Source organism: Halichoerus grypus, chromosome X (genome assembly GCF_964656455.1).
Source record: "Halichoerus grypus chromosome X, mHalGry1.hap1.1, whole genome shotgun sequence".
Lineage (NCBI taxonomy): Eukaryota > Metazoa > Chordata > Mammalia > Carnivora > Phocidae > Halichoerus > Halichoerus grypus.
This window is the reverse complement of record NC_135727.1, coordinates 2,146,670-2,173,021: the sequence shown is the minus strand read 5'-3', so window position 1 is coordinate 2,173,021 and position 26,352 is coordinate 2,146,670. Positions and strand designations below refer to the sequence as shown.

The following is a 26,352-nucleotide window of genomic DNA, read 5'->3' as shown; positions in this document are numbered from 1 at the left end:
TGGTTGTGTTTGCACTTCCCTGACGACTGGTGATGTTTGCACCTTTCCATGCCCTCACTGGCCATTTGCGTGTCTTCTTTGGAGAAAAGGCTATTCAAGTCCTTTGCTCATCTTTGATTTGAGTTGTTGTTTTGTTGGTTTGGGGGTTTTTTGTTGCTGAGCTGTAAGAGCTCTCGCTGTATGCCAGATACTAGAACCTTAACGCACCTGATTTGTAAATATCTTCTCGCTCCCTGTGGGCTGTCTTTTCACTCTGTTGATTGCTTTTTTTTTTTCTTTTCACCCTCTTGATTCATCCCTGGATGCACAAGTGTCTTCCAATGATGAAGTCCAGTTTATCCCTTTATTTCTTGTGTCGCTTGTGTGGGGTTCCTGTTAGAGGTGATGAAAATGTTTTAAAATTGACTGTGGTGACAGTTGCACATCTCTGTACATTTTAATTGGACAAATTGTGTGGTGTGTGAATTATATCCCAATAAAGCTGTTATAAAAACTGATGGGGGGAGCATGCAGCTCCACCTCCAAGCACCCACCCCCCGAGTCCCCATCCTCCTGCCTTGCCCACCTGGCTCCTCACTTCCTGCAGAGCCACCTTCTAAGACACGAATGTTCTCCCCCAAAACTCTGCCCAGGCACAGACTCCCCGGGTGCAAAGGCCACCTCCTCCCTGAAGCTGTCCTGCCGCATCCTGGCTGACTGGGAGGCCTCAGCCCTCTTTCCGTGCTTCCCTTCTCCTCTGGCTAAAAGCCCGATTTCTGTAGTAGGCCTGTGGCTCTGCTCTTTGCTGGCATGTGAACGTCAAGTCACTCCCCTGCCGGAGCCTCAGTTTCCTCCTACACGGAGACAACACAAACACTCACCTCCTAGGAATGTTGTGAGACTTACATGAGTGAATCCACAAAAAGGCGCTCTCCTCGCCTACACAAGTCTGTGAGTTTCCGGCTCCTGGGGCTGCCAGGACAAAGGACCATAAACCTGATGGCTTAAAAACTGAGAAACCTGTTTTCTCACAGTTCTGGAGTCCAGAAGTCCACAGTGAAGGTGTGGGCAGGTCCATGCTCCGTTCGGAGCTGCCAGAGGAGGCCCCTTCCTTGTCTCTTGCAGCTTCTGGTGATTGCCAGCAGTCGTTTGAGTCCCTTGGCTTGTAGATGGGTCACCCCCATCTCTGCTGGCATCCTCACATTGCCCTGTCCTCGTGTGTGTCTATGTCTCGATGTGTCCTCTTCTCTTTTTAGAAGGACACCAGTCATTGGATTAAGGGCCCACTGTAAACCGGTATGACCCCATCTTAACTTTGCAACAACCCTATTTCCAAATCAAGTCACAATCTGAGGTTCTGGGAAGAACGTGAGGCGGCGGGGGGGTGGGGGTGGGGCGCAGACACTGTTTGGGCCCCGCAGAAGCAGAACGCCTTCCTCCCCGAGAAGCCCCCCCCGCCACACAGGGTGGAGGGCTCACACCCATGCCTGCTGATTCTCTCTGTCCCCGCCCCAGGTGCAGCAACATCATAAACAGCTTCGGTGAGCTGCGTGGCTTTCGCCCTCGGGACCGGGACGACATGGTGAAGAAGATCATTGAGCCCATGGCGTGCGACGGCCTCCGCACCATATGTATTGCCTACCGGGATTTCTCTGCCGCTCAGGAGCCCGACTGGGACAATGAGAACGAGGTCGTGGGCAACCTCACCTGCATAGCTGTCGTGGGCATCGAGGACCCCGTGCGGCCCGAGGTAGCCACCCACGTGTCCGTGAGCAGCCCAGGTTGTTGGATGGGTCAAGGGGCAGCCCTGCTTCCCATCCGGCCTCCACAGCATGGCCCCTTTCTCCTGCCTTCCCTGCTACCGCACTACTTCCTGCCGGAGTCCAGAAAGGTCAGGAAAGGTGGGCAAGGGCAGGGCCTTGGGGTCCTTGGGATCAGACCTCCCCGGCACACTCGATCTCCCTTGCCCTCCCACCCTTGCACCCGCGCGGGGCCTCCAGGCCTGGCTCATGCTCTGCCTCCACCAGGTGAGAGACGGCGTCAGTAGAACCTCGACGGCTGTGACCCCCGCAGGACTGATGGACTGGATGGAGGGGCAAGGGAGAGGGGCTCTGGTTCAGAGACGCGGGTGGATGGCAGTTCCATCACTGGGCTGGGAGTCCGAGGGGACCCAGGTTTGGGGGGCGGGGGGCAGTCCTTGGTCAAGGGTTTGGTTGGGGCTGAGTGAGGTTCGGGACCTCCCCATAGAGATGTCAAGTGGGTAGGTAGCTGTAGGAGTGGAGTGCTCAAAGCGGAAGGTCCTGGCAGGAGAGATTCCAGAAGCATCCTTATATGAGTGATGTCACAGGGTGAGTGTCCAGCTAGGACAGATGTGGGAGGAGCCTTCAAAGAGGCTCGAAGGAAGGGTCCGGGCAGGGAGCCAGCATGTGTAGATGGCTTTACCAAGAGCTTTTCTGCAGAGGTAACAGAGAAACTGGGCAGAAGCTGAACAGGCTGCAGAGCAAAGGAGCAAAGGGGAGGCTTGTTGGTCCATAAAGATGGAAGAGCCCTGGAGTGGAGCGCCAGTGACAGCTACAGGATGCCAGGCCCCACAGGAAGAATGCGAGGCGCAGGGGGCGCAGCTTGCCACAGGCAGGGAGGGACCCTCTGTCTCCTCCCAGGGCCTCTCCAGTGGCACCCACCTCATGTCAGAAGCAGGGCCACCCTGATCCTGCTGATTAGCCTGGAAACATGTATGTGTATGAGCTGCCCTTAGGGTTGCTGACATGAGGAAGGAGACGCTTCTGGGCCCTCCTTCAGGAGACGGGTCTTCATTCACACATTGGATCAGGTACCAAAGACCGTCGATTGAAAAGTCAGTGCTTGCTACATCCAGACGGTGGCCGTGGGCCGTCCGTGACAGTGCACCCCTGTGTTCTGAGGAGCCTGGAAGCCTGCCTGGGAGGACGCAGATGGCAGCAGAGGGGAAGGGAGAGACTCCCAGCCACAGGGACAGGTCTAGCTAAGGTGGACAGTGGGAGAAGCAGCCTAGGAGGGCAAGGGGAGAGGATGCTGCTACGGGTGACGGGGCCACCCCAGCGGACACAGGGTCTGGACCGTTCCCTTCGTTGGACCAGGAAGAAACTGAGGCACAGAGGAGGAGGCCTGTGTCCACCCAGTGAAGCCGAGTCATAAAGCTGGCTGGCGTTCGATGCTGCTCCGAGAATGTCTCACAGACCCAGGAGGGCAGCATCCCTGTACTCCCAGGACCCTGCGCCTGCCCCCGCTTCCACCTCAGCTACTGGCCCACTTGTTCCATTTCCCCCAATGAGTAGGCAGAGTGCCTTCTCATGTGAAACCTACGGCTCTACGTGTCTTGGGTTTTAGATTGTTGTAAACAGGAGCGGGGTGCCGGGGGACACGTGAGAGGTGCCCAGAGCTTGGCCACAAGCCCGCTGATGGCCAGGAGCCTGCCCCAAAGGGACAGGCCTGCCGTCAGCTTTGCCATCTGGCAGGGTAGCTGGGGACACAGGTTCCTTTCTCATTTTTCCAGAGCTCACTGACACAGCCACCTTGCCAGCCAGCCTGGTAAGCAGGGCCGCCCCTGGCTCGGCAGCTGTGGAGCAGTGGAAAATGAGGTTGATGGAGCTGGGTGATTTCTATGGTCCCCTTTCCAGACACGACTGCAGTGGCGCCCCTCGACAGCGTACAAGTGCCTTCTCCCAGCCTTACTCGTGGCGTTGGGGCCTGGGTCTGAGTCCTCGCTGGTGCTGGGGCCCAGCACAATGAAGGAGGCACCCAGGGGCGGGGAGGGGTGCTGAGGGGATGAAGGAGGCACCCTGCCCACTGCAGACCAGGCAGTAAAGCAGACCAGCCACTCTCCCCACAGGGACCACAGATCTGGATGCAGAAAATGCGCCTTGCCTCAGTGGCCGCACCCACCTCTCTCGTCTCTTCCAGGTCCCTGAAGCTATCCGCAAATGCCAGCGTGCTGGCATCACAGTGCGCATGGTGACCGGGGACAACATCAATACAGCCCGGGCCATCGCGGCCAAGTGTGGCATCATCCAGCCTGGGGAGGACTTCTTGTGCCTGGAGGGGAAGGAGTTCAACCGGCGCATCCGCAACGAGAAAGGCGAGGTAGGCCTGGGCTCCGCTGCCCTCCCACCTCAGTCCAGGGTTCTGGCGGTTTCTCCCCCCGCCCCACCTCTGCTCAGCACCCCCCATCCAGGCTCTGTAGCATCTGTGTGCTTCCCCCTCCCAGATAGAACAGGAGCGTCTGGACAAGGTGTGGCCCAAGCTGAGGGTCCTCGCCCGATCGTCTCCCACCGACAAACATACTCTGGTCAAAGGTAATGGAGCTTGCCCACTGCTGCTCGCCGCTGCCCCTGCCCCCGCCCCTGCCCGGGGTGCCGATGCCAAGCTCCAGGGCCTGCCTAGGAAGTGGGGTCCCGGGCTGTAGATGTGCTGCGGGTGGACATGGCCCTGAACATGAACTTCAGGAAAATGGGGGTGATGATGGCCGACATGCCAGGGCCCACTCCTCCGCATCTCTGGGCTAACGACACGAGTGGGAGACGCCTCTCGTTGTAACAGACGGGGAAACTGAGGCCTCCGAGTCACACAGTGCTGAGCCCCTGCCTTCCACCCAATCACCACCACGTATCATCTCGCTGGGTGATGGGCCAGGGCAGGAGGAGGGGAGCGGGGACTTCACTGCAAAGGTGACCGAAGCACAAGGGGATTGGGGGCAGTGGGCGCAGTCGCAATCCCGAAGGGTTTCCTGAGTCAAGCAGTCGCCCACAGCCCCCAGGCAGGAGCCCAGGGCACAGGCGCCCCACTCTGCATTCCAGGGATCATCGACAGCAGCACTGGCGAGCAGCGGCAGGTGGTGGCCGTGACCGGGGACGGCACCAACGACGGGCCAGCCCTCAAGAAGGCAGATGTGGGCTTTGCCATGGTAAGCCACCCAGTGCCGACCTGGCTCGGCACACCACGTAGGATCTTGTGTCTCAAGGACATCGGCTCCGTGCAGAAAGGTGGGAGCTAGTGTTAAGGCCTCTTTCTCTCCCCTCCTGGCCTCTCAGGCCTCCACAGGCCCTGCTGGTCAGGGGACATACGTGTGATTTGTTCAAAGGCATTTGGTGACAGTGGACCTTGTTGTGCACCTGCCTCAGCCAGTCCCGGTCCAGTCTCAGCGAACCACAGCCCCAAGTGTGATGACTGGAGCCCCCCAGTGAGCTTGTCCTCTGTGTTTCTCTCCTGTTGCTTACATGGAGCTAGTTACTTCTGTAAACCCTGACCCTGCTGCCCAGGCGGCCGGCCCTTCTAGAGTGAGCTACGCCGAAACCCAGTGAGCCCCTTTCCCTACCTACCACTGAGGAGCACCTGCCCTCTGCCGCAGTGACGGTAGCCCACCACGGGCAGGCGCCAGGGGCCCAGGCCAGTCCTGCCCAGAAGCTGGGACCCAGAAGGGGTAAGCACTGGAAGCCCCGGGCGGAGCTGCACGGGACCCAGCCTCAGGGCAGCAGGGGCTTTGAGCACCGAGGATGGAGGAGGGCCTCCTCCAGGCACCCGTGTGTGGGCCGGGAAGACCTGTGCTTGCTCTGCCGAAGGCATCCCCCACCCCCACCCCCACCCCGGACTCATGGAGCTCCTGTCTAGCAAGCTGCTCTAGCATGCTGGCACTGGACAGCAGCCTGGTGGTGGCCACGTGGTGGCAGCCAGGCCTTGTACGTGAGGCCACATTGGTGGCCATGGTGGTGGCCCCCTCTTTGTCTATGAGCAAAGACCCTTAGCTTGCCCTGAGACAACCTGCCACCTGGAGTAGGAGGTCGCGCCGGATGAAACAAGGTCTGTTTCTAGCTGGCGGGGAGCCTCGTTTGGAAGGCAACCTGGGCGGTAAGCCCCAGTGGGTTGAGTCTTCAAGGGGGCTGGGGAAAGGGCCCGTGGACACTGTGTGTGTGCCCCCCCCCAGGGCATCGCAGGGACTGACGTGGCCAAGGAGGCCTCAGACATCATCCTGACCGATGACAACTTCAGCAGCATCGTCAAGGCGGTCATGTGGGGCCGCAATGTCTACGATAGCATCTCCAAGTTCCTGCAGTTCCAGCTGACCGTCAACGTGGTGGCCGTGATCGTGGCCTTCACGGGTGCCTGCATTACTCAGGTGGGCACTGGGGACCGCTGTGCCCGAGGAAGACCCCGGGCTCTCCCTCCCGCAAGCCATGGGGCCTGCAGGAGGCAGCCGGTTTCCGGGGCCCCTCCTGCCTCATGCACCCGGAGCCCGGTGTGGAGAGCAAGCCCAGGAGACCCCACTCCCATGAGTGTGTGGGCCGACGAGCGCCCGCCCGAGGGCTCGGCTGTGAGAGCCAGGTCTTTACTTTGTTGCATGTTTTTTTTTTTTTAATTGAAATAAAAATCACATACCAAAACCTTCGCCATTTGAGAGTAGACACACTTCAGTGGCATTTCATACATTCACAGTGTGTGTGGACCACTGGCTCTGTCTCATTTCTGAACATTTTCATCGCCCCTAAGAAGACCCCATCCCCAGTAGCAGCCACTCCCCGTCCCCCTTCCCCAGTCCCTGGCACCCACAGATCTGCTTTCTGTCTTTACAGACTTACCCATTCTGGAACATTCCATACAGATGGAATCAAATAACATGTGGTCTTTTGTGTCTGGCACCTTTCACTCAGCATCGTGTTTTCAAGGTCCATCCGTGTTACAGCATGGATCGGTACTTCGTTCCTTTGGATGGCGGAATAATGCGCCATCGTATGGAGAGAGCCCCTTTCATTTGTCCCTTCCTCCATCGGTGGGCATTTGGGTCATTTCCACCTTTTGGTGACTGAATAACACTGCTGTGAACATGCGTGTACAAGTCTTTGTGGGGGGGAAGTGCTGCTCCTTTCGAGAAGCCTCATCCCCGTTTTCAATAGTCCAATTCTCCCCATTAGTGAGTGTCCAGGATTTGTCTCCCTTTGAACGGTTTTTTTAATGGAGATAAAATTCACATCACAATAGCCATTTGAAAGCGCATAGCTCAGTGACACTCAGTACATTCACAATGTTGTGCCCACTAAAGCTGGCACCCCCCCCCTTGCCTTCCCCCAGCTCCTGACACCCACTCACCTGCTCTCTGTCAGTTCTGGATCTGTCAGTTCTGGAAGTTTCATAGGAATGGAATCATACAGTATGTGGCCCTTTGTGTCTGCCTTTTGTGAGGCTGATTTCTAACCGACTCAGAGGCGATGAGGAGAAGGGAGGTGCAGGGCAGACCCCCTGGGTGTGGGAGGTCAGGAGAGCACCCATCGCAGTCTGGGGCAACACACGGGCTTGTGAACCTCCTGCTGACAATTGGGGCCGCACCTTCTAGATCACTGCCACCAGGTGAGAGAAGGGAGACTGGCAACATTTTAAGAGCAGGAATCTGAAAGTGCCGCGAAAGCTCGCTGGTAACCTTAACAACAGGGATGGGGGATGTCACAGTTTTCTGGGAAGGGCGGATTCGCTGCGTGTCGTGCCAGTGACACCGCCCCCAAGCTGAGTTTCCGACGGGGAGCGGTGGGCCAGGGCGCTTCCTGGCCCCACGTGAGGATGACTGCCTCCTCTCCACAGGACTCTCCTCTCAAAGCCGTGCAGATGTTGTGGGTGAACTTGATCATGGACACATTTGCCTCTCTGGCCCTGGCGACAGAGCCACCCACCGAGGCGCTGCTGCTGCGGAAACCGTACGGCCGGGACAAGCCCCTGATCTCGCGCACCATGATGAAGAACATCCTGGGCCACGCGGTGTACCAGCTCACCATCATCTTCACACTGCTGTTCGTCGGTAGGTCCGCCCTGGGGCGCACTGCACGGCTGCCGGCCTCGCAGGCTCAGACCCTGTCTGGCGGTGGAAGGGACGGATGAGCACTAGGAACCCAGTTCCCCGTGAGGACCCCTCTGCCCTCCCCTCCCTGCTGTCCCCCTCTGTGTGTGCCCCGGCGAGGGGTCACAGGCCCCCCCCCAAGCAGCTGAGAAACTGTCCACTGCTCCCAGACCCAGATCGCACCCATCCATCCATGCACCCCATGACCATTTCTCCAGGGGACAACAACCATGATCAGGAGAGAAGTGAGGGGAGAAGGAGGGAAGACGAGGGGTAGGAGAAAGCGCGGCAGTAGGAGGTAAAGCAGAGGAGAGGAAGGAGAGGCCGGAGGAAAGAAGGGAGAAGGGGGAGAGAAGGAGGAAAGAAAGGGAGGAGGAGGGAGAGCTGAAGGGGGAGGAGGGAAGGGGAAGAGGAGGAGGAGGAGGAAGAAGAAGGAGGATAGAAGAAGGGAGGGGAAGACGGAGAGAGGAGGAGTGGGGAGGAGGACTGAGGGTCAGGAAGCAAGAAGGAGGCCAGGGCAGGAAGAGAAGGCAGTTGCAGGAGGAGCGGGGGGGGGGGGGGGGGGGGGGGAGAGGGACCGGGGCTGGGTTTGTTGGTGTTTGTGGCCCCTCTCCCTTAGGTCAGGGCACTCTCGGCAGGCCACCAATGCCATCCTCCAGGACAGTGTTTGCTGAGAGACAGGAGTCAGTGTGGGGGGACCACAAATGTCAGGATCGGGGGTGGGGAGAGGGTTCCTCAGCGGGCCCTTCTCTGATATCTTGGAAGCAGAAGCTTCTCGTGCCCGGCCTGAGGGCCTCTGCCTGGCTGCCCTGGCTTAGGGACAGGGCCGAGGAGGGCGGCCAACAGCCTCCAATCCCTCCCCAGCCCACCCCCAGCTCACCCTGGCACACACAGTTTGTCTTGGCTTCCTCCTTCCTGCCCTGGGGTTTCTGCACCAGAGCCGTGGGCCAGGCCTTGGCTATGAGCTCCTTTCCCTCGGCCGTCTCACCACAGACACCCCCCCAGCACCCCTCAGGCGACATTGGCCGGGAGCCATGTCCGCTCAGGGTTCCACGCCCTCATGTGTCCCTTGGCCTGCAGGGGAGCTCTTCTTCGACATTGACAGCGGGAGGAACGCACCCCTGCATTCTCCACCCTCAGAGCACTACACCATCATCTTCAACACCTTCGTCATGATGCAGCTCTTCAACGAGATCAATGCCCGCAAGATCCACGGTGAGCGAAACGTCTTCCATGGCATCTTCAGCAACCCCATCTTCTGCACCATCGTCCTGGGCACCTTTGCGATTCAGGTAGGAGCGCTGACCCCACTCTTACAACAGCTGGGGAGGCAGGGGACCATGCCCCGCCCCCGCTAGTGGCCTGCCTGTCCCGCTCAGAGGCGGCTCTGCCCCTCCTGCTTTCCCAGCCCCTGCTGGCATTCCCTGTGACCCGTGTCCTCTGTCCCCATCTTCAAAACATCATGGCGTTGTCCTGGCTTCACCTGCTGGGTTCCAGAGAGCCTTAGTGTGCCTTACTGAGAACGAACCTCCTCATAGTTCCCTCTGAGTCCCATTTCCAGCACTTGATTCCCTGGTGGGAAGCCACCAGAACTCCAGAAGGTTCCTTTGGACAAGTTTTCTATCCCCAGTGCTGACAAACCGGCCTCTGCCTGCCACCATGCTGTGGACAGGCTGGTCAGTGAACTCTTCAGGAGAGGCTGAGCATTCAAAACTAGGGTGTATTGATAGAAAATATGACGTATAGTGACGGCAACAGGCCAAGATAGTTTCTCCTTACAGTTCTCGAAGGAGGGACCTGCCACGCCTCGGGGGGACCAACCAGGGAAGCCTCTGGGTCAGTCAGGAGACAGAGGGGGAGTAGGGAGCCCTTACTGTGGTTTCTGGGGGAGAAACTGAGGGGGGCGGTGAGCTGGCTGAGGATTCACTAGTATGAGTAATTTCAGGGTTCTGGGGGACATAGGACTGTCTCTGGTTGTCTGGGTCCTGGCCCTGGGTGGTTAAGGCAGGGGCAGTGGCCTGGAAAGGAGAGCACGGTAACGGGGGTGGTTGGTCTGTGTGGAGGTTCTTCCCTGGGAAGGGGCAACAAGGCAGCAGGAGGCCAGGCAAGGCGAGTCGGGCATGTCGCTGGGGCGTCCAGCACAGGCACGCCAGGCAGCTGTTAAAGCATTAAGTTGACAGAAGCTGGAAATGTGGACCCTGAGGGCTGGAGGAGGGGCCCCAGTAGCTGTGCCTGCCTCCTTCCCACCGCACCCCTGCAGATCGTCATCGTGCAGTTCGGCGGAAAGCCCTTCAGCTGCTCCCCCCTGTCCACGGAGCAGTGGCTCTGGTGTCTGTTCGTTGGCGTTGGGGAGCTGGTCTGGGGACAGGTGAGTGGCTGCCTGGTCACCGTCCGCGGCCCCACCCCTTAGCTGTCTCCTCTACAGCAGCACCAGAGATGGGCGTGAGGTGGGGGGATCGGGGCGCGTCAGGGCTCAGGCCTGGGCCATGTCACCACTCAGGTGACAGTGTCAGCAGAGAAAAGACAAAGGGCCGTGGCTGGGATGTCACGAAGCCCCAGCAAAATCACCCAGCACTCCCCTTTTCATGATAGGAGCCAAAAATCATCCCCTAAAACGGGGTGGCTTAGAAAATCCCCATATAGCAAAAACTGAACAGCACCCTGCTAAATCCTCCAAGGGGCAAAGAGAAAGCGTCAAGGAAAATGAAGACATACTTTGAGATGATAGAAAGCGGAAGTCGGACACCTCGAGGCCTTAGCAGTTAAAGCCACGTGCAGAGGGAGGCTTGTGGCACCCAAAGATGATGTTAGGAGGAAACAGCCCAAGCCATACGCACACAAGAGGCTTCTGAAAGTTCTAGAACATTGCTGTAGGAGGCCAAGTCCAGGATCCACTTTGCCCTGTGTCTCAGTCACCTGAGACACAACAAAGTACCACAGACTGGGGGGCTTAAACAGCAGGTGTTATTCTCTCACACCTCTGGAAGCTGGAAGTCCAAGATTGAGCCTACGCAGGACCAGGCCCGGGGAGACCAGGTGTGAGCTTCCAGGTCCCTGGCCGGTGGAAGGGTGCGGGGGTGCCGTTTCTCCTGCAGCCTTGTGTGACAACCCGCACCGGGCACGGCCACCAGGGAAGCCTCCCTGAGCGGCGCTGTCCGGGGACTTCAGTGCGGGGTCAGTCCCGTCGGCCTGGAGCTCCCTGGGCTGAGCTCGGAAACTCAGTCTCTGCACCCGCACCGCCCCCCCCCACCCCCACCCCCCACCCCGGGACGTGAAGCTGAGAGGTGTGGCCCAGCTCGGCCCCAGGGAGACTGAGACCCTCTCATCAGGCAGGATGGGCCAGGGGCCTAGAGGCCCCCTCTCAGGAGCTGGGGGCCAAGGCCAGACCTCCCCTCGCTAGAAAACACTCCTTGCTCCCAACGGCCTCCACACCCTGCTCCCCAGGGACTGCTCCCAGTCAGGGGAAAGAGGCTGGCATCTCTCTCTGGAGAGCAGGATTTGGCACCAGGCAAAGGTGGCCCAGGCGTGCAGCCTCGGGGAGCAGAAAAGGACGCCCCATCCCCGGGTCTGCCCGTGTCAGAGGGAGGGGGGAGGTCTGGGTCCCTTGCCGGCCCCAGCAGAGCTCCCGCCCCGAGAGGACCAGCCCTGCTCTGACAGCCACCTGTCTCTGCTGTCCCTCACCTCTGGCCCCCCAGGTCATCGCCACCATCCCCACCAGCCAACTCAAGTGCCTGAAGGAAGCAGGGCACGGGCCCGGGAAGGATGAGATGACTGACGAGGAGCTGGCCGAGGGGGAGGAAGAGATTGACCACGCCGAGCGGGAGCTCCGCAGAGGCCAGATCCTCTGGTTCCGGGGCCTCAATCGGATTCAGACACAGGTAAGCCGCTGGGCCACTTGGCTACTCTGGCTTTCCCGCCTTGAGAGGGTGGCAAGCAAGCAAGAGGCAGAGAGTGGGCGAGGTGAGCCCCCTACCAACAGGGAAACCCTTGGGTCTCGCTGCCACGGTGACACGGGCCATCCCCAGGTGCGCTGCCACGGTGGCCTATGTCTGCCGCCTCCCTCAGAGCCCAGGGCCCCCCCCCCCCCGTGCTGGGCACAGGTGTCAGCTAAAGGTGTGTGTTGTGACCAGTAGTTGTCTCTTGGGGGGCACAGACCACCCACTGTCTGCGTAGCTGCTGGGCCTTGCCTTATGCGCTGTAAACAGCCCAGTTACAGGGAGGTGACGTTCTTGGGACGAGACAGCTGCCCATTACAAACAGCCTTTGGTGAGCTCACCGTTCACGGGTTATACTGGGTATTCTATGGAAGCAGACTCGGGCCACAGAGCTGGGCCTTTCTGTTCATCTCAATGGCCACATATCAGAGCTGGTGGGGACCAAGACCTCCATAAGGTCAGATGGTCACAATGACCACTCGGCCATGGGCACTTTCCAAGGCTTCACGAGACTCGCCTGCCAGAGCAAACCCTGTTCTTTGCCTCCAACCTTCCCCAGTTAGCCTTCTTGCCAGAATGTTCCATATTCACTGTCTCTCCACATCCTTTCCTCACACTCACTTGTGATCCCACCACAGCCTGGCCTCTGCCTTCAACGTCCCAGAGGCAGTTGTCACCAAGGCCTATAAGACCCCTAGCTCCCGGACTCGGGCTGTCCCTTCTTCCCAGCGCCCTTCCATAAGGGCACTCAGCCCTGCTCTCTCTGGTGGCTTGCTGTCCCCTCCATCCCAGTGTCTGCTCCTCAGCCTTGCTTGCCTGGCTCCCCCACTTCCCACTGACACCTTGGTCCACCCTGCTGTGGCCCTCACGTGCTGAAAATCCCACAGACCTGGGGGCACTGGACTGTGTATGGAAGGAAGGAAGAGCAGGTGAGAGCTGAGCCCCAGCCCTCGGCCCCTCTCAACTGCAGCCCCCCCTTCCTTCAGCATCTCCTTCAGCCCCATGGACACTTCTTGGCCAATTCCCCACTGCCCGCTCCTTCCCTTGCAGCCTTCAGATGGCGACCCAGTGCCCCTCTCTCCCCATCTCCTTCTGTGCCCAACCGGAAATCCCCAGAGTGTCACACCTGAACCGAGATGCCCACAGTGGGCTTGGGCCAGACCACAGTCCCTGAGCCCACCTCCTTCCAGCCCCACAGCACCTGACCGATGGCTCTGTCACCTCCACTGAGCAAGCCAGAGCCCCAGACTCTCTCCCTGTCCCCCCACACAGCTGGTACATCAGCATGACCCATCAGCTCAGCTCTGCCCCCAATCCAGCCACCCCTGCCCCCCATCCTCCTGGCCTAGCCACCAGTGTCTCTGCCTGGATCACGTCTCCCTGCTGCCTCCCTAGCCCCCAGTGACACCTGTCACTCTCTGCCACGCCTGTGCTTCCCAAAGCCCCACCTCCGGTCTTTCTCCATGTTCTGTCCAGGATCCCCAGCCCCCATGCCCCTGACCTAGCTCCAGTTGCTTTTCCTCCTGGGGGTCGCACCCGTGGGAAGAACACCACCATGCACTTAGGCCCGCCCTCCTCCAGATGCCTGCTGAGGGCCCCTGGGCCTGGGGCACGACCGGGGAGCACAGCTCTCCCCAGTATCCGCCTCCAGCGTGTCACACAGCACCAAAGGTTCATCCCGAAGAATCTTTTACACAACTCGCCCAAAGCGCCCTCAGCAGCCGGTGCCTACCCTGCCCGGGGTCTGACGCTCCTGCACACGCACCTACTGCCATACAGTCCCTGGAAGTCTCATGGGGCTCAGGCTCAGGGCCCCCCACTTCTTTCCTCCCCAGGCCCCAGCCTCAGCTTCAACCACAAGCTCTCAGCCTCCCGCCTGCTCCTCCAGCCTTTGTTGAGCTGGGCCCTCTAACGACCCTGTCCAGCTTCTCTTCCTGTCCTAGGGTCAAGTCCAGAGTCCTGACCGTGGCCTTCAAGCCCCTGCCTCTTAGCGTCATCCCACTGTGGCCCTATAACCCCTGCTGCTTTTCCAGACATGCATTCGCTCTGCCTCCATGCTGGCCACTTCCCGGGCCCCAGGACACCCCAGCTCCCACTGTGTTCCCTGGGGGCACCTCCTCCTCCCGCAGCACCATGTCATGAAGCCTTCTCAGAGTCCATTCCCTCCCGCCCCTGTAGGCCCCAGGCAGCTGTCCGGGCTCTCCGCCCAGGGCGCTGGAATCAGGGAGGAGCAGAGTACCCCAGGCAACTTTCCAAAGCGGCAGAGTCCTGGGCTGCTCCCAGCGCTTGCGATATTGTAGGGCTGGGTGAGGTGGTCCCCAATAAGTCCATGTTTAAGGAGCTCCCCAGGGATGCAAGGGGCTTCTCCAGTGGAGAAGCAAGAGGCCAGGTCTCTGGCTTATTCCTCTTCACGGCCCGAGCACCTAGGCCAGCATGGCCAGGGAAGAGTGTCTTAGGTCTGAGTGGAACGCTGAGCGCTCAGGGGAGGAGCAGGAATAACTTTGTAGCCAGATGTCCCGGTCTCCCCTCACTGCCTCACACCCAACTGTGAGCCCCTGCGCACCCCATCCTGGCCCCATGGGCTCTTGTCTGTCATGCCCCAGTTCAGCTGCAGAGCCCAGAGCCAGCCCTAGATGGTGGTCACTTTTCTAGCAGCTGAGACGGCAGCCCTGCCCAGTGTGAGGCATCTGGGGGCTGTGCGTCCGAGTCTTCTGTGTGCCTGGGGGCTCTTGGGCCTGCCCAGTGGCCTGGCTAGTAGAACGGGTCTCCTCAGTCAGAGTCTTGGAGTTCCAGGCCCTTCTGATTATCACGCCCCCATAGACCCTGGCCAGTCAGGTCCCTACTTTGTACATGATGAAATGGGGCCCAGAGAAAAGGGGCCTTGCCCCAGGTCACCCACTGAGAGTCTCCGTCCCCTGATCCGCTAGCATATGCCTTGTCCTCTCCATAGAGGCACGCTTCCCTCCACAGGACCGTCACATTGTCACATCAGATTCACGCTCCTCAAGAATGCTGAGCCAGTTGGCTACTTTAGCTAATTTAAGAGCATCTGTTCTTTTTGATTCAAAATACCTGCTTGAAAAGCAGAACTAAAGTCCCCCAGCTTGTATGTAATACCCCAAGCCAAGGGAAACCTGCCCTAGGCAGCTGGCCCTGGATTTCTGGATTCTGCGAACAACAAAGTTGCTCCCCACACTGCTCCCCAGCACAGCTTTTCACGTTGCTAAGTGAAGGCATTTTGTAACCTGCTGCCTGCTCTCACCACCATTCCACACTAACATATCAATACACCAAAGACTTGGGGGGGGGGGGTCATTCCAGAATAAAAAAAAAAAGAGTCCTTAAAACTGTGAACGCGGAGCTTTGCGAAGCAGTCATGATGCGGTCTACTTCCCATTCCGTTATGAACCAATGAGAAGCTTCAGCAGCAACTGGGCTTTTGGGGGGTGGGGGGGCAATGTGGAGGTATTTTGACTGATACCGTCATCCCATTGGGACACCATGAGGAGAGGTCAAATCAGAGGCAGAAAAAGCATCTTTTCCTTCCCTTGTTGCCTTTGCTGCCTGAAGAGTGCCCTCTCGAGACAGATCTTAGAAACCTCTTGGCAATCTAGGGAGGAGAGGCCCCCCGGAGAGAGGGTGGCATGCGGCACGGGTCATCTTCCTTCAGTGCGTTGGGGCAGCCCCCTGTGGCCGCTCAGTGTGCCTTACACGTGGGTCTCAGTCCCTTGCTGAAGAGCGGCTTGTGTTGGTGGAAGGGAGCTCGACGGCAGAGTACATGGCAAAAGTCTTTTCCACCGTGCGTCTAGGAGTTGAAATGATGCACATCTTCATTTTGGTTGGGTGAAGGGGGTCCGGGCACTCAAGCTGCCTGCTTCCAAGAAGCCTGGCCCCATGTCAGACACTGCAGGGCTTGGGGGTGGCACGGGGCCCCTCGCTCTGGGCCGAGAGTAGGTAGCCAGTGGGCATCAGGCTCCAGAATGCTGCTCGTGTCATCCAGTGAACCATATGGCACTTCCCAGAAATCAGATCCACCTTCTAAGGCCGAAAGATTCCGCCCCACCCCACCCCTGGAAGGCATTCCCAAAGAGGCAGCCAAAAGGGTGCCACGCTGGGCTGGCCTCCTAGAACCTAGGCACACAGTCTCCGAGGGGGAAAACATTCAGTGCGGCCACTCGGCCACAGGTCTGATTCACCCCCCAGAGGTCCAGGCCAGTGAAAGATGGGGTCAGGAAGTCAGAGGACAATGGGACTCCTAGCAAGTTCACCACATGGGTCTCACTTCCCATAGACCCACCTCCCTTTTGACACCTGGGAAGCTTCAAGGGTGGGGGACAAAGCAAAAGCCATCTTTGCCCCCAGGACCCTCCGATCTCTCTGCTCTCCCCCCTGCCGTGCCTGTGGCTCCGTAGAAAGGAGCCTGATAAGACAAAGCAGGTGCTTTTGCAAAATCTCCCCTCTCTCTTTTTAAGTCCATTCTTTCACTGAGGCTGCCCACAGGGGCGCCCCCTCCATCACTTGGATGAGCCACAGAAGGAGAGTGATGTCTACACCTCCCCGCAAGGCAGGGCAGGCCGGCGTAGTGAGAAGCAGTGGACGTCTGTTGCTTAGAGCGATGTAAACCAAGGACAGGCTGGGGAAGGGCCCCCGTACCCACGCCCTCGGCGAGCACAGCCGCAGGGAGCCTCGTCCTCATGGGAGCGTGTCCTATCCCTCCAGTCTACTGGGGCAGAAAACGGGGTGGAGAACTACTGACCTAGGATAACAAAGCATTACCAGCCTCAGGTATTAGACGACAAGTGGCTTGCCATGAGCAGATGGTTCACCGCCCCCCCCCCCACCCGCCCTCCTGGTCTTCTGAGTGCTAATCATTCACTCAGCAAACCCTCCCTCTCTTGGTGGTGACCCAGAGGCTGGCCTCAGCCACGACCACGGCCCCGTCAGAAGCACTGTCAGCTCCCGGGGAGCGGGGCGACCTAGATGAGGCTTTGCTGTCACAATATGTCCCCAGCGTGGCCCCTGTCCTCACCCAACCCCACCCCCGTGCGGTAGCCGGGACAGCAGTGCAAGCCAAACTTTATCTCATTTTCTCTCCCACAGATGGAGGTAGTGAGTACTTTCAAGAGAAGCGCTTCATTTCAGGGTGCTGTGCGCCGGCGGTCTTCGGTCCTCAGCCAGCTCCATGACGTAACCAATCTTTCTACCCCTACTCACGTAATTCTCTCTGCTGCCAATCCCACCAGTGCCGCTGGGAGTGAGTCTTGAGTCCCCTTTTCTCTCATAAATGGCATCTCTGGGGGAGAAAAAGCCTCCCCGCCTCTTCCTTCTCTTTTTTCCAGTCTTGCATCCTCTGCTCACCGTGGCCTTTCCGTTCTTCCCTTACTGCCCTGTCCAGTCCTTCCCGCCCAGACGGTGTGTCTCTCCAGAGCCATATTCTCTTACGAAATGTATTGAATCCATGGCACTGCTGGACCTTCTGTTCTTTTCTTTGTTTGGTTTTTTGGTTTTCATTTAGCACTCCTTCTGTCATTGGTTTTCTTTTCTTGAACTTGTCTGCATCTGCCGATGGTTCTTCATGAACTTGGGCTGCTTCTGGTGGTGTCTGGTGTCAGGGAGGGGCTTTGGTCGGTGTTCTGTGGGGCAGCCAAGGGGAGGCATGCAGACTCAGGGCTGCCTTCCAGGGCGGGGGGGGGGGGTGGGGGGGTGGGCAAGTGCCTTTCCGGCATCATTCACAGCAGAATAATCCAGGCCGCCTACTTGGGACGAAGTGGCACCTTCCAGAACTCCCCTGGAGGTGGTCTCCAGAGGCAGGAGACCGGATGTAGGCTTCGGGAAGCCACGGTCACACGTCCCCAGGTGGGCTCGGTGGTGGCCAGTTGCTTCTGCTCAGGGGCTACCTGCCCCATGGGCCTTTGCCCTGAGCCCACGGTATTAGAGGGGTCCGAGGTGTGCCTCGAACTGGAGTCCCCCTCACACCCGGAGCCTGCACTCTGCCACGTTTCCACTTGTTCCCAAAGCTCCTTTGCTCTTTTCTGAACAGGCCTCAGGATTGGAAGGTCTTAGCCTGATCCGGTCCACATTCTCTCTCTTCCTTCCTCTGAGAAGCTGGGAGAAGTACATTCCCTTCTATATGTTCCAATGAAAACTTCCCGCCATGTTGGTCACATTTTAAAGAGAACCCAAGGGCTGTCCTAAAAGAGGTAGAAACTTCCATGATTGCTCACATCTTTTTACAAAAACAAAAGGAAAGCTACTAGAGCCCTGAACCCGCCACCCCATGGTTTCCCTAACGAGCGAGAACGCAGGAAACGGTGTGGGCCCTGCTCCCTCCCAGCACCTCCTGCTTCTTGTAACAAACTCGAGATTTCAAAGACCAAACAGTAAACCTTCAAGTATGAGCCCAGAGCCCTTGCTGGGTTGGTTCGATGCTACCTCTTTCCTTTCCTTCCAGTGAAACCCGGCAACTCTCACCTCCGTGAACACATCACTTCCCCACAGACGGGAGCCGTTAACTATGCCTTTTTCCCTCACCAGACTCGGATTTTCTTTTTTCTTGATTTCTTCTCTTTCCCTTTTTTCTTTTGTCTTGTCTTCTCCCCCACCCTCTTTTTTTAATTTTTCTTCGTCTTTTTTTTTCTTTTTCTTTTTTTAGGAACTGGTGAGAGGTCCCCAGTGGGGAGCATCCCTCCTCTTGCTTACACTGTCGTTTCAGGCCACTCTGCCCTTTAAGGAAGGGATGTGGGCCGCACCAGTCCCTGCTGGACCACCTTGTCCCCTTCGGAAACAGCATGTACATGTGCACACGCGCACACACACACACACACACACACCCCTTCCCCAAACCACAGGCCACACACACCTCCAGCTCCCTTGCACACTCACTGGGCCTCCCCACCTGGGCCACAAATACTGACCGTCAGCCATCACAGATCGGCTGGAAAGCCCCGGCCTCGCCTCAGAAGGGTCTTGCCACCACCACCCAGAGAGGTCTGCAGGACGCTCAGCTACAGTCAGTTGAGGACAGAAATGGTACGCGGCCTCCCAGGAGCGCCTCAGCTAGGGCCCGGCCGAGGCAGCAGCACCTTCCGTCCTGGAAACGAAGGGACAAGAGGGGGCGTGGGTCTGCCCTGCCCCGTCCCTCCCTCTCCCTTGACTTTTTCCACGTGTTTCTTTGCCATCTCTCGCTGCACTTCCTGTCTGTCTGTCCATCTGTCTGTTGACTTGAGCGGGGCGAGGCAGCTGGCAGAGCGCCCACTCCTCACGCCCCTCGGGCCTTCTCCCCTCCAGGGCCAGCCCGGGCCTCCCCTCTGGGAACCTGGTGAGGCCTGCTGTCTCTTGGTTCCTTTTGGATTCCTTGGGCTTTCTCCCTGGCAGTAGCCTCTTTCTCTCCTCTCTTCCTAGCACCTTCCTTCCTTCTGCAGCCATCTGTCACCCCACTTCCCACTTTGGCCAGTTTGAGAGATTCCACCCCTTCCGCTGGTCACGAGCTACTCCAGGGGGATAGAACTAGTGCCTGGCCAAAAAAAAGGGGGGCCACTGTCCCATCCACACCCCCATGGTGCTGGGTGAGGAACAGGTGACAGGAGCCCAGTGAGAGCTGAGCGCCTTCTGTCTGCTGGTGTGGTAGCAAGGACCCACCTCAGAAAGGAACCTCCCGAACTGTGGAGGAAGGTGCTGGTTGGAGGACCGGGCAACACCAGGGGACATGCCTGCTTCTGGAAGCCACCAACCAAAACCACTGTGGGGCAGATTTGTTTGGAACTCTGGACTGGCCCCCCGGTCCAAGCTGTGAGGACCTAGAGAAATCATTAAGCCCAGCACCCTCATTGTACAAAGCAGAAGAAGGCTCTCACCCTCTCTTGGAACTTACCAGAAGGAAGGCAAGGTGCAGATCACAACAGAGCTCTAAGCCTAGCCGAGAGGCCGCATCGTAGAGGGTGCAATGGTTACAGGCCACGAGGTTTTCCTAAGGAAAACCCCAGCTCTTATGAGAAGGTTCCTGTCCTCTTTCCCCACGGTCCAGCCAGTCTGGCCCTAACCCCCATGCTGGAACAAGTCTCTCCAGCACGCCAGGGCCTCTGATCTGACATCCCTTCCGCCGAGAATGCCTGACATTCTCTCCGGGTGGAAGGCCCCGTGCAGGGTGCATACAAGGAGCCTCAGGGCCAGAGGGATGGGTGACGTCGCTCACCAACGTAGGTTCCAGCACGTAGTACCAATGCCAAGAGGTGGCCGGAGGATATCCTCGGGGCAGGAGGGAGAGGAGAGCTCCCTGGAGGGGTGACCAGGGAGGGTTAGAGATGAGAGGTCTTTGGGGCTCAGCACACCCCCACTCACACCCACCTACCCTTTCCAGCCAACCTGACCCCCCAGGCTTCCCGCACCCACATGTCTGCTGCTTCTGGATTTGGGAGCCCCACACAGCACCCACTCCTCTGGCCACACACAATGACCTTGCAGCCCCAGAATGGTTCACTCAGCCTTTACATTCTCAGCTGGGGTGTCGCTCCTGCCCTTCACGGCTGCCATCGCCCGGAGAGCAGCCCCTGTGAGTGGCTCGATTAATCAGCACTCTCCGTCTGATGGAAACGAACGGAGCGCAATCCTATCCCCCCCACCCCGCTCCACCGCTGCTATGCCAGTTAGCCCTGCCCCTGGCCCCAGTCGCACTCTCACCCACGTTTGGCCCCACTCCCCAGGCTGGGCGCGAGGATCCAAAGGTGTGGCCAGAGATGGGGTATTGTGTGCACGCAGGTTTACTCCCAAGCAGCAAGCTGGGTGCCAGATAGATGGCTGCCCCCGGGGGTGAGCGGAGACACACAGACCCGCCCCAGCGCCCCCTCCCCACCCACACTTCCAAAGCCTGCTCCCCACCAGCGTGCCCCGATGGCTCCCCCATCTCATCAGGCAGCAGCGCTGGGCCTCCGTACTCAAACAGAGAGGGCTCCTAACCCAGCCAGGCGGCGGGCAGGGGCGGGCAGCAAATCTGGTCAGATGTGGCCAGAGAGGCTCCCTCAGGGCTGTTTAGTTCTGACTGACCATGCCAGAAACAGATCGCAGCAGTTGCTCTATTTTAATTGCCAACGTGAAAGCCTTCCATCCAACTTGGCAAAGCCGATGCCAGGTAAGCCCCAACGATTTCCTTGGACACACCCTCCTGGAGCCTGGGGAAACAAGCTCATCACACACTTGCAGGGCAGCAGCTCCCATGATTAAGCCAAGCCCGCGGAGGAAGGAGCCTTGCAAAGTGAAAGCGCCTTTCTCAGGAAGTTCGTTGATTTCAAGCCAAGTCTCTCCACTTGGGTTTCTGCGAACAGTGTGCTGGCATTTCTTCTCAGCTATTTGACAGCTTTGTTTCCACATTAGGAATAGTATCAGCCCGGCCCGGCCCGAGCCTTCCTGCAACCATGGGCCCTACCACAGGGAAGGACCGTCCAGCCAATTCCTAAAGCACATGCTAGCTCGCAGCCTAAGGCAGACCCCAGAACCCCTGCTCCGAGCCCTCCCCCAGTAGGCACCTCCAGGCTGACTCCCAGGGCTGGGAGCCAGAGCCCAGGAAGCTCAAGACTTATTCGAGGCCCTGCAGCTGGACATGGCCAGGATGAAAAGCAAGGCCGACCACCTGAAAGGCCCAGGACTCACCCCATGCCTGGGTCAGCTCAGTGCAACAGCTTGTTGACATCAGCAGCGTGAGTCTGGACTCTCCCAGTCCTGGGCACAGATGCATGCACACAGGATGGGAGGTAATCTTCACAGAACTTGCCAACCGTTAGCATTTTTGACTTGCCAACATGCACGGAGCCCTGTCTTTAGTTGGTTTGGGGTTCGAGCCCTCCCTCAGTGAAAGGGGCCAGCTCTGGAGTTGCATTTTCACATTTCCTAATTCCATGGTGAGGAAAGGGAACCTTCCTCTTTGATTGTGGGTAAGTCACCCCACACCTCTTTGTGTCGCCTTCAAGCCCTGATCCACCCTCATGCCTACAGGGACGGTTTGGGACCTGGGAACCCCAAAGTTCCTGGAAAGCAGTTCCCCTGGCTCTCCCCAGCTGCTATGTTCAGAATTTGCTGTAAACCCAAAGCCCGAATGCCAGGAGAGCCGAAAGTCCCCTCCCTCCCGCAGAAGATTCTGGATTAGTGGCTGGCACAGAGACAGGCATGCCCATCAAAGCATGAGGGGGCTTTGAGGGAGCAGCAGTGAGACAGAAGCAGAGGGCGGAAAGCGTGACGACCCCTCCCCATCCACAGCCTGCTTGTCCCGCGGTACAGAGGAGAAAAGGCCAGTTTCTGTGGTTACTGTTGTCATCATTGTTCGGAAGCCTTTGCTTTGCTTTTTCTCTTCTCTTCTCTTTTCATTCCCTTTTTGCGTTTCTTTACTTGGGTGGGTGTTCCCTCTGTCCTTCCCTTGCCTCCCGGTGTTTACATCCCCTCCCCACCCCCATCACATCTGCACTGCGAACTTGAGCGATTGGAGGTCAGAACAAAAGTGGAGCACATCCACTTTCAGCCGTGACCTTCAGCCCCTCTGCTCCGTCAGGGCGGACAGGGTGGGTGAGGCTTCGAAGCTCAGGGCTCCGGTGAAGGCAGGCCAGCGCTTACCTGTGGGAGCAGACGGCGGACAGCAAAGAACAGAGAAGTAAGCTCATGTTAAGTGTAGATGGTCACAAGCCTCAGAGGAGAAGAAAGCAGAGTAAGAGAAATGTTGGGGGTGCTATCTTGGGTAAAGGTTGTCTGAGACGGCCTCTCGAAGGATGGATATGTGAGCCGAGTTCTGAATAAAGAGAAAAAGCTAGCATGGGACAATCTGGCAGAAGAACAGTCTAGACAGGGGAAAGGGCAGGTGTAATGTTGCTGAGGGAGCCTCAAGCTAGCTGACTAGAGGTACTTTCGGCAGCCGCCCACTGAGCCCTTGCTGGGTGCAGGCACTATGCTGGGTGCTGGGAGCTGGGGAGGTCAGCGAATCAGACAGACCCCAGTCTTCAGGGGCCTATGGAAAGGAGACAGAGGAGAGAAAAATGGCAGGGGTGGGGTGAATTGAAGGTGAGCCATGCTGGGAAGAAAATGAAGAAGAGGCGCAGGGTTGCTGAGGGAGACGGGGGGGGGCTGAGACTGTAAACAGAAAAGGTGAGGGGGGGCCATGAGGTTCACTGGGGAAGAGCCTTCCCAGCAGAGGGAACGGCTTGTGCAAAGGCCCTGAGGCAGGAGTGTGCCAGTATTCGGGAAAAGCCAGGAAGCTGAGGCTGGAGACAGTAAAGAAGTTTGAGAAAGAAAATGGCCTGAGGCGGGCCCTGACTTTGCGGGAGACGCGGCTATTGAAGGGTTTAGACCAGTGGAGGCTGTGACATGCTCTGGCTTTTGTTTGAAAGGACTGCTTGGGCTGCCCTGCAGAGACTGGACAGCAGAGGTAAAGGGCAGCCGCTGTGAGACCGGGGAGGAGGCGTAGGGTGGGGGTGAAGTTAAAGTGGCAGACAGAGCCCCGGGTCTGGAGATAGAGGTGTTGGACTCGTCAGCAGACAGATGGTATTTAGGACCACAGCAGATAAGAGCAGCTGGGAAACGTGTGGGTGTAGATGAAGAAGAGAAAAGGTCGAAAGATGAGCCCTGGGGCCCTCGGATGTGAGCGGATGTGAGAGGACAGAGAACCTGGAGACCTGTCTACAGCCAGGAATCAGGGGTGTGGCGTGGGGAGCAGTGAGTGCCCAGCTGGGGAGGTCCCTGGGGAGCAGGGGGTCAGGAAAGAACCGGCCATCGACAGCAGCTAGAGGGGACTGTGGCCCCAAGAGCGAGTCTCTTGTAAGACAAGACAAATGCGTAGGCTAGGCAAGGGAGGGGGGGCAACATCCTTGAGTGGGTGCAGAGGCCAGGGTGGGGCACCCAGGCAGTGCGGGAACCAGCAGGGCTGCCTCTCGGACATCAGGAAATGGGGGGCACAGCCGGCCTCACTTGGGGCGAGACAGGAAGCTATGGGAGAGCCCTCCGGCCCCAGCCTGACCTGATCCTCCTCGGCCTTCCCAGACACCCTGGCTACAACGCTAGGAGGCAGCTTTATTGGAAAGTGCTTTTCATGTCTTTCTTTTACTTTTAAGTTATCCCACGGTAAAATGGACTTTTGGGGGGCAGGGGTTCAGTTCGGTGAGTTCCCACACTGCACAGAGTGGACCCAGGGCAGCTCCTTCACCTGCTAGAATGTTTGGCGTCCCCACCAGCTAGGTTGGGGAGGGCCGGGCCTGATTCAATAATCAGAGAGGAGGGAGGCTGCGAGGGACCCCAGAGATGTCAGCCACAGAGGTGGGAGCCAGGGAGGATCAAGAGACCAGGCAGTCAGGCTGTGAGTCCCAGGGGCCTCCAGGGCCCTGGCAGATACGGCAGCAGCCATGGAGGTAGAGAGGGCTCTGCTGAGAAGAGGTTGGGGAATTAGGGGCTGGGGCACATGCTGATGCAGGGCACTGGGGTCGGGGATCGAGGTGCCTCTGTGGTTTGGCCAGAGCCCTGCACTAGGACCGGAAGACCAGGGCTGACCCTCAGCCTCCTTCAGTTTGATAAACCCTTCAGCCATCCAAGGGGAGGTGAGGGAGCAGCAGTGCATGCTGGGAAGGAGTGCATGCAGGCTGCAGACATAGGTGGGGGTGTGTGTATATATATATATATATATATATACCCTTTATATGGTGTCCCTGGAGTCTGTGGGCTTTCAGTGACACTGACAGCCTTGAGGGTGGCAAGGTCCCTTGGGGAGTGGCAGAGATGGAGAAGGGCACTGTTTCCGCTCAGCCTTGGTCACTCTTTTGCTGGGACACACTGAACTCTGCCGTGGGGATGTTCTGAAGCCCCCGTGCATGAGCTCGGCTCTCTAGAGCAGGCCTCTCTTCTCGAAACGTTTGCCGGTTCTCACCAAACCCGTGTCCCAGGAAGTCGCTGTGCTCTTCAGTGTCGGGTGGCCTGAAAACACCCCATCATGACACCAATACCAAGCAGTTTGTTAACAGCCCAAGGTTTGAATGCGGGGAATTGGGACGTGGAAGAAACTAGGGATGACACAAGCCTAGCTTAGAGCCCAAAATCGCATGTGTGCGTGAGCAGCCCGCCCCCCCCCCCCCCGCCCCATTGGTGATTGAGCGACTATCTGTGCCACGCTCCGTCGATAGGCAGCAAACCAGACCAGTGACAAGACAGTCATTAAAGTAAGTCTGATTATACTTGGGAGGAGCAAGCACCCTGAAGGAAAGTTCCAGAGCTGCAGAAGCTGGAGAAGAAGGGCTGGCTGCCCTTTTTGGGCAAAGACTTTGGAGTTCAGCCAGGCACAGGGAGACCCGAAGGTGGGTTTCAGCAGGGGTCTGACCTGATCATGTGACCCAGGTCCAAGTGAGGGGACCAGCTCAGCCAGAGGAAAGGGTGTAGCCAGGGTCATCAGATCATTGCTGCCAAACTTACCACGAAGGCGCCTAGGGTCAAGGGCTGCAGGGTCCAGCTTACTTTCCTTTCTGTGACTTGTCCCAGTACCTCCCCCCCAGTTCTGGCACCAGAAAAGGCCCAAAGAATGAGGCCACATCTTCAATGACTACAAAAAGTGATTTCTATTTCTTTTCGTTAAAAATATCAAATGATTCTCCCCTCAATTTCTGGGTTACCCCTTTCTCAGGAGCCAGTCTGGGGGAGTCAAGGAACTGAGGGCAAATAGTTGGCCATCTGTAATCCATAAGACGTGACTTCACCAAATTCAGAGAAAATCCTAGCCAGATTTAAGATTTGGAGTTAGGGAATTCCAATTTTACGGAGCTCTTTGGCCGACTGTTTTTGCACTCGAGCGGCTGTGAGGTTCACCTGGCTTAAACTGATTTACGAGCACTGTGCTTGGCCACGCACTGACTGTCCCGGGGTTCCAGACCCTGGAGGGTCGAAAAGGACTCATTGTCAGCAGTGTGATTCATGGTCTAAACTAGGGGACAGCAAACTTCTCCTATAAAGGACCTTAGAGTAATTATTTTTAGCTTTGCAGGCCAGGTCTCTGTCACAACTACCCAACTCTGCCCCGGCACCTTGAAGACAGGCATAGACGAAGCAGAAATGAATGGGCGTGGCTGTGTGGCAATAAAACTTTATTTATAAAACCAAGCTGAGGGCCAGTGTTAGCCCTTGGGCCACAGTTTGCCAACACCCAGTCTAAACCAAGAAAACCAAGTCCTAGAAGCTTTGACCTGGAAATGACTTTAGAACTGATGCTATGTCCACCCACTCACATAGGGAAGAGCTGACTTCCCCATCTCAGCACAAGGCCAGCTGGCTCATAAGGGGGCCCAGCAGAGGCCTTCCCATGGACTCGAGCTTCTAGAACCAAGAGGGAGCCCAGGTGGTAGGGGACCAGGGAGGGAACAAAGTGAGGCAGCAGCTCTGTGGCTCATAAACCTGATGACATTTGAGCACTCGTGTAAGTGAAGGTGGGATCAAAGAGACCAAGGGGCTAGTTCTGGGAGCAAGATCCTGCAGGAGGTATGGGGGTCAGAGGGTGCCTGAGCTCGGCTGGGGCCAAGGGCCACCATAGCCGGGGATCAGGGCACTGTGGGAAGCTCTTCCCTGAGGTCTGCCAAT

The 26,352-nt window shown here is 58.0% G+C and overlaps 1 protein-coding gene across 6 annotated transcripts in view; it reads left to right on the top strand.

Moving 5' to 3' along the window:
- The window catches only part of ATP2B3 (ATPase plasma membrane Ca2+ transporting 3), a 63,056-nt gene that overhangs the window by 32,687 nt on the left and 4,017 nt on the right, over window positions 1-26,352 (top strand). For 2 of the 6 annotated variants that reach the window (XM_078064871.1, XM_078064870.1), the window contains 10 exons: window positions 1,495-1,729; window positions 3,919-4,098; window positions 4,223-4,310; window positions 4,812-4,918; window positions 5,936-6,127; window positions 7,582-7,795; window positions 8,915-9,126; window positions 10,095-10,202; window positions 11,530-11,712; window positions 16,870-16,956. In XM_078064871.1, the coding sequence (XP_077920997.1) occupies window positions 1,495-1,729; window positions 3,919-4,098; window positions 4,223-4,310; window positions 4,812-4,918; window positions 5,936-6,127; window positions 7,582-7,795; window positions 8,915-9,126; window positions 10,095-10,202; window positions 11,530-11,712; window positions 16,870-16,956 (1,606 nt within the window). Of the gene's footprint in view, window positions 1-1,494; window positions 1,730-3,918; window positions 4,099-4,222; window positions 4,311-4,811; window positions 4,919-5,935; window positions 6,128-7,581; window positions 7,796-8,914; window positions 9,127-10,094; window positions 10,203-11,529; window positions 11,713-16,869; window positions 17,024-26,352 lie in introns of all 6 variants that reach the window. The other 4 variants (XM_078064875.1, XM_078064874.1, XM_078064873.1 and 1 more) reach the window with 2 other exon arrangements.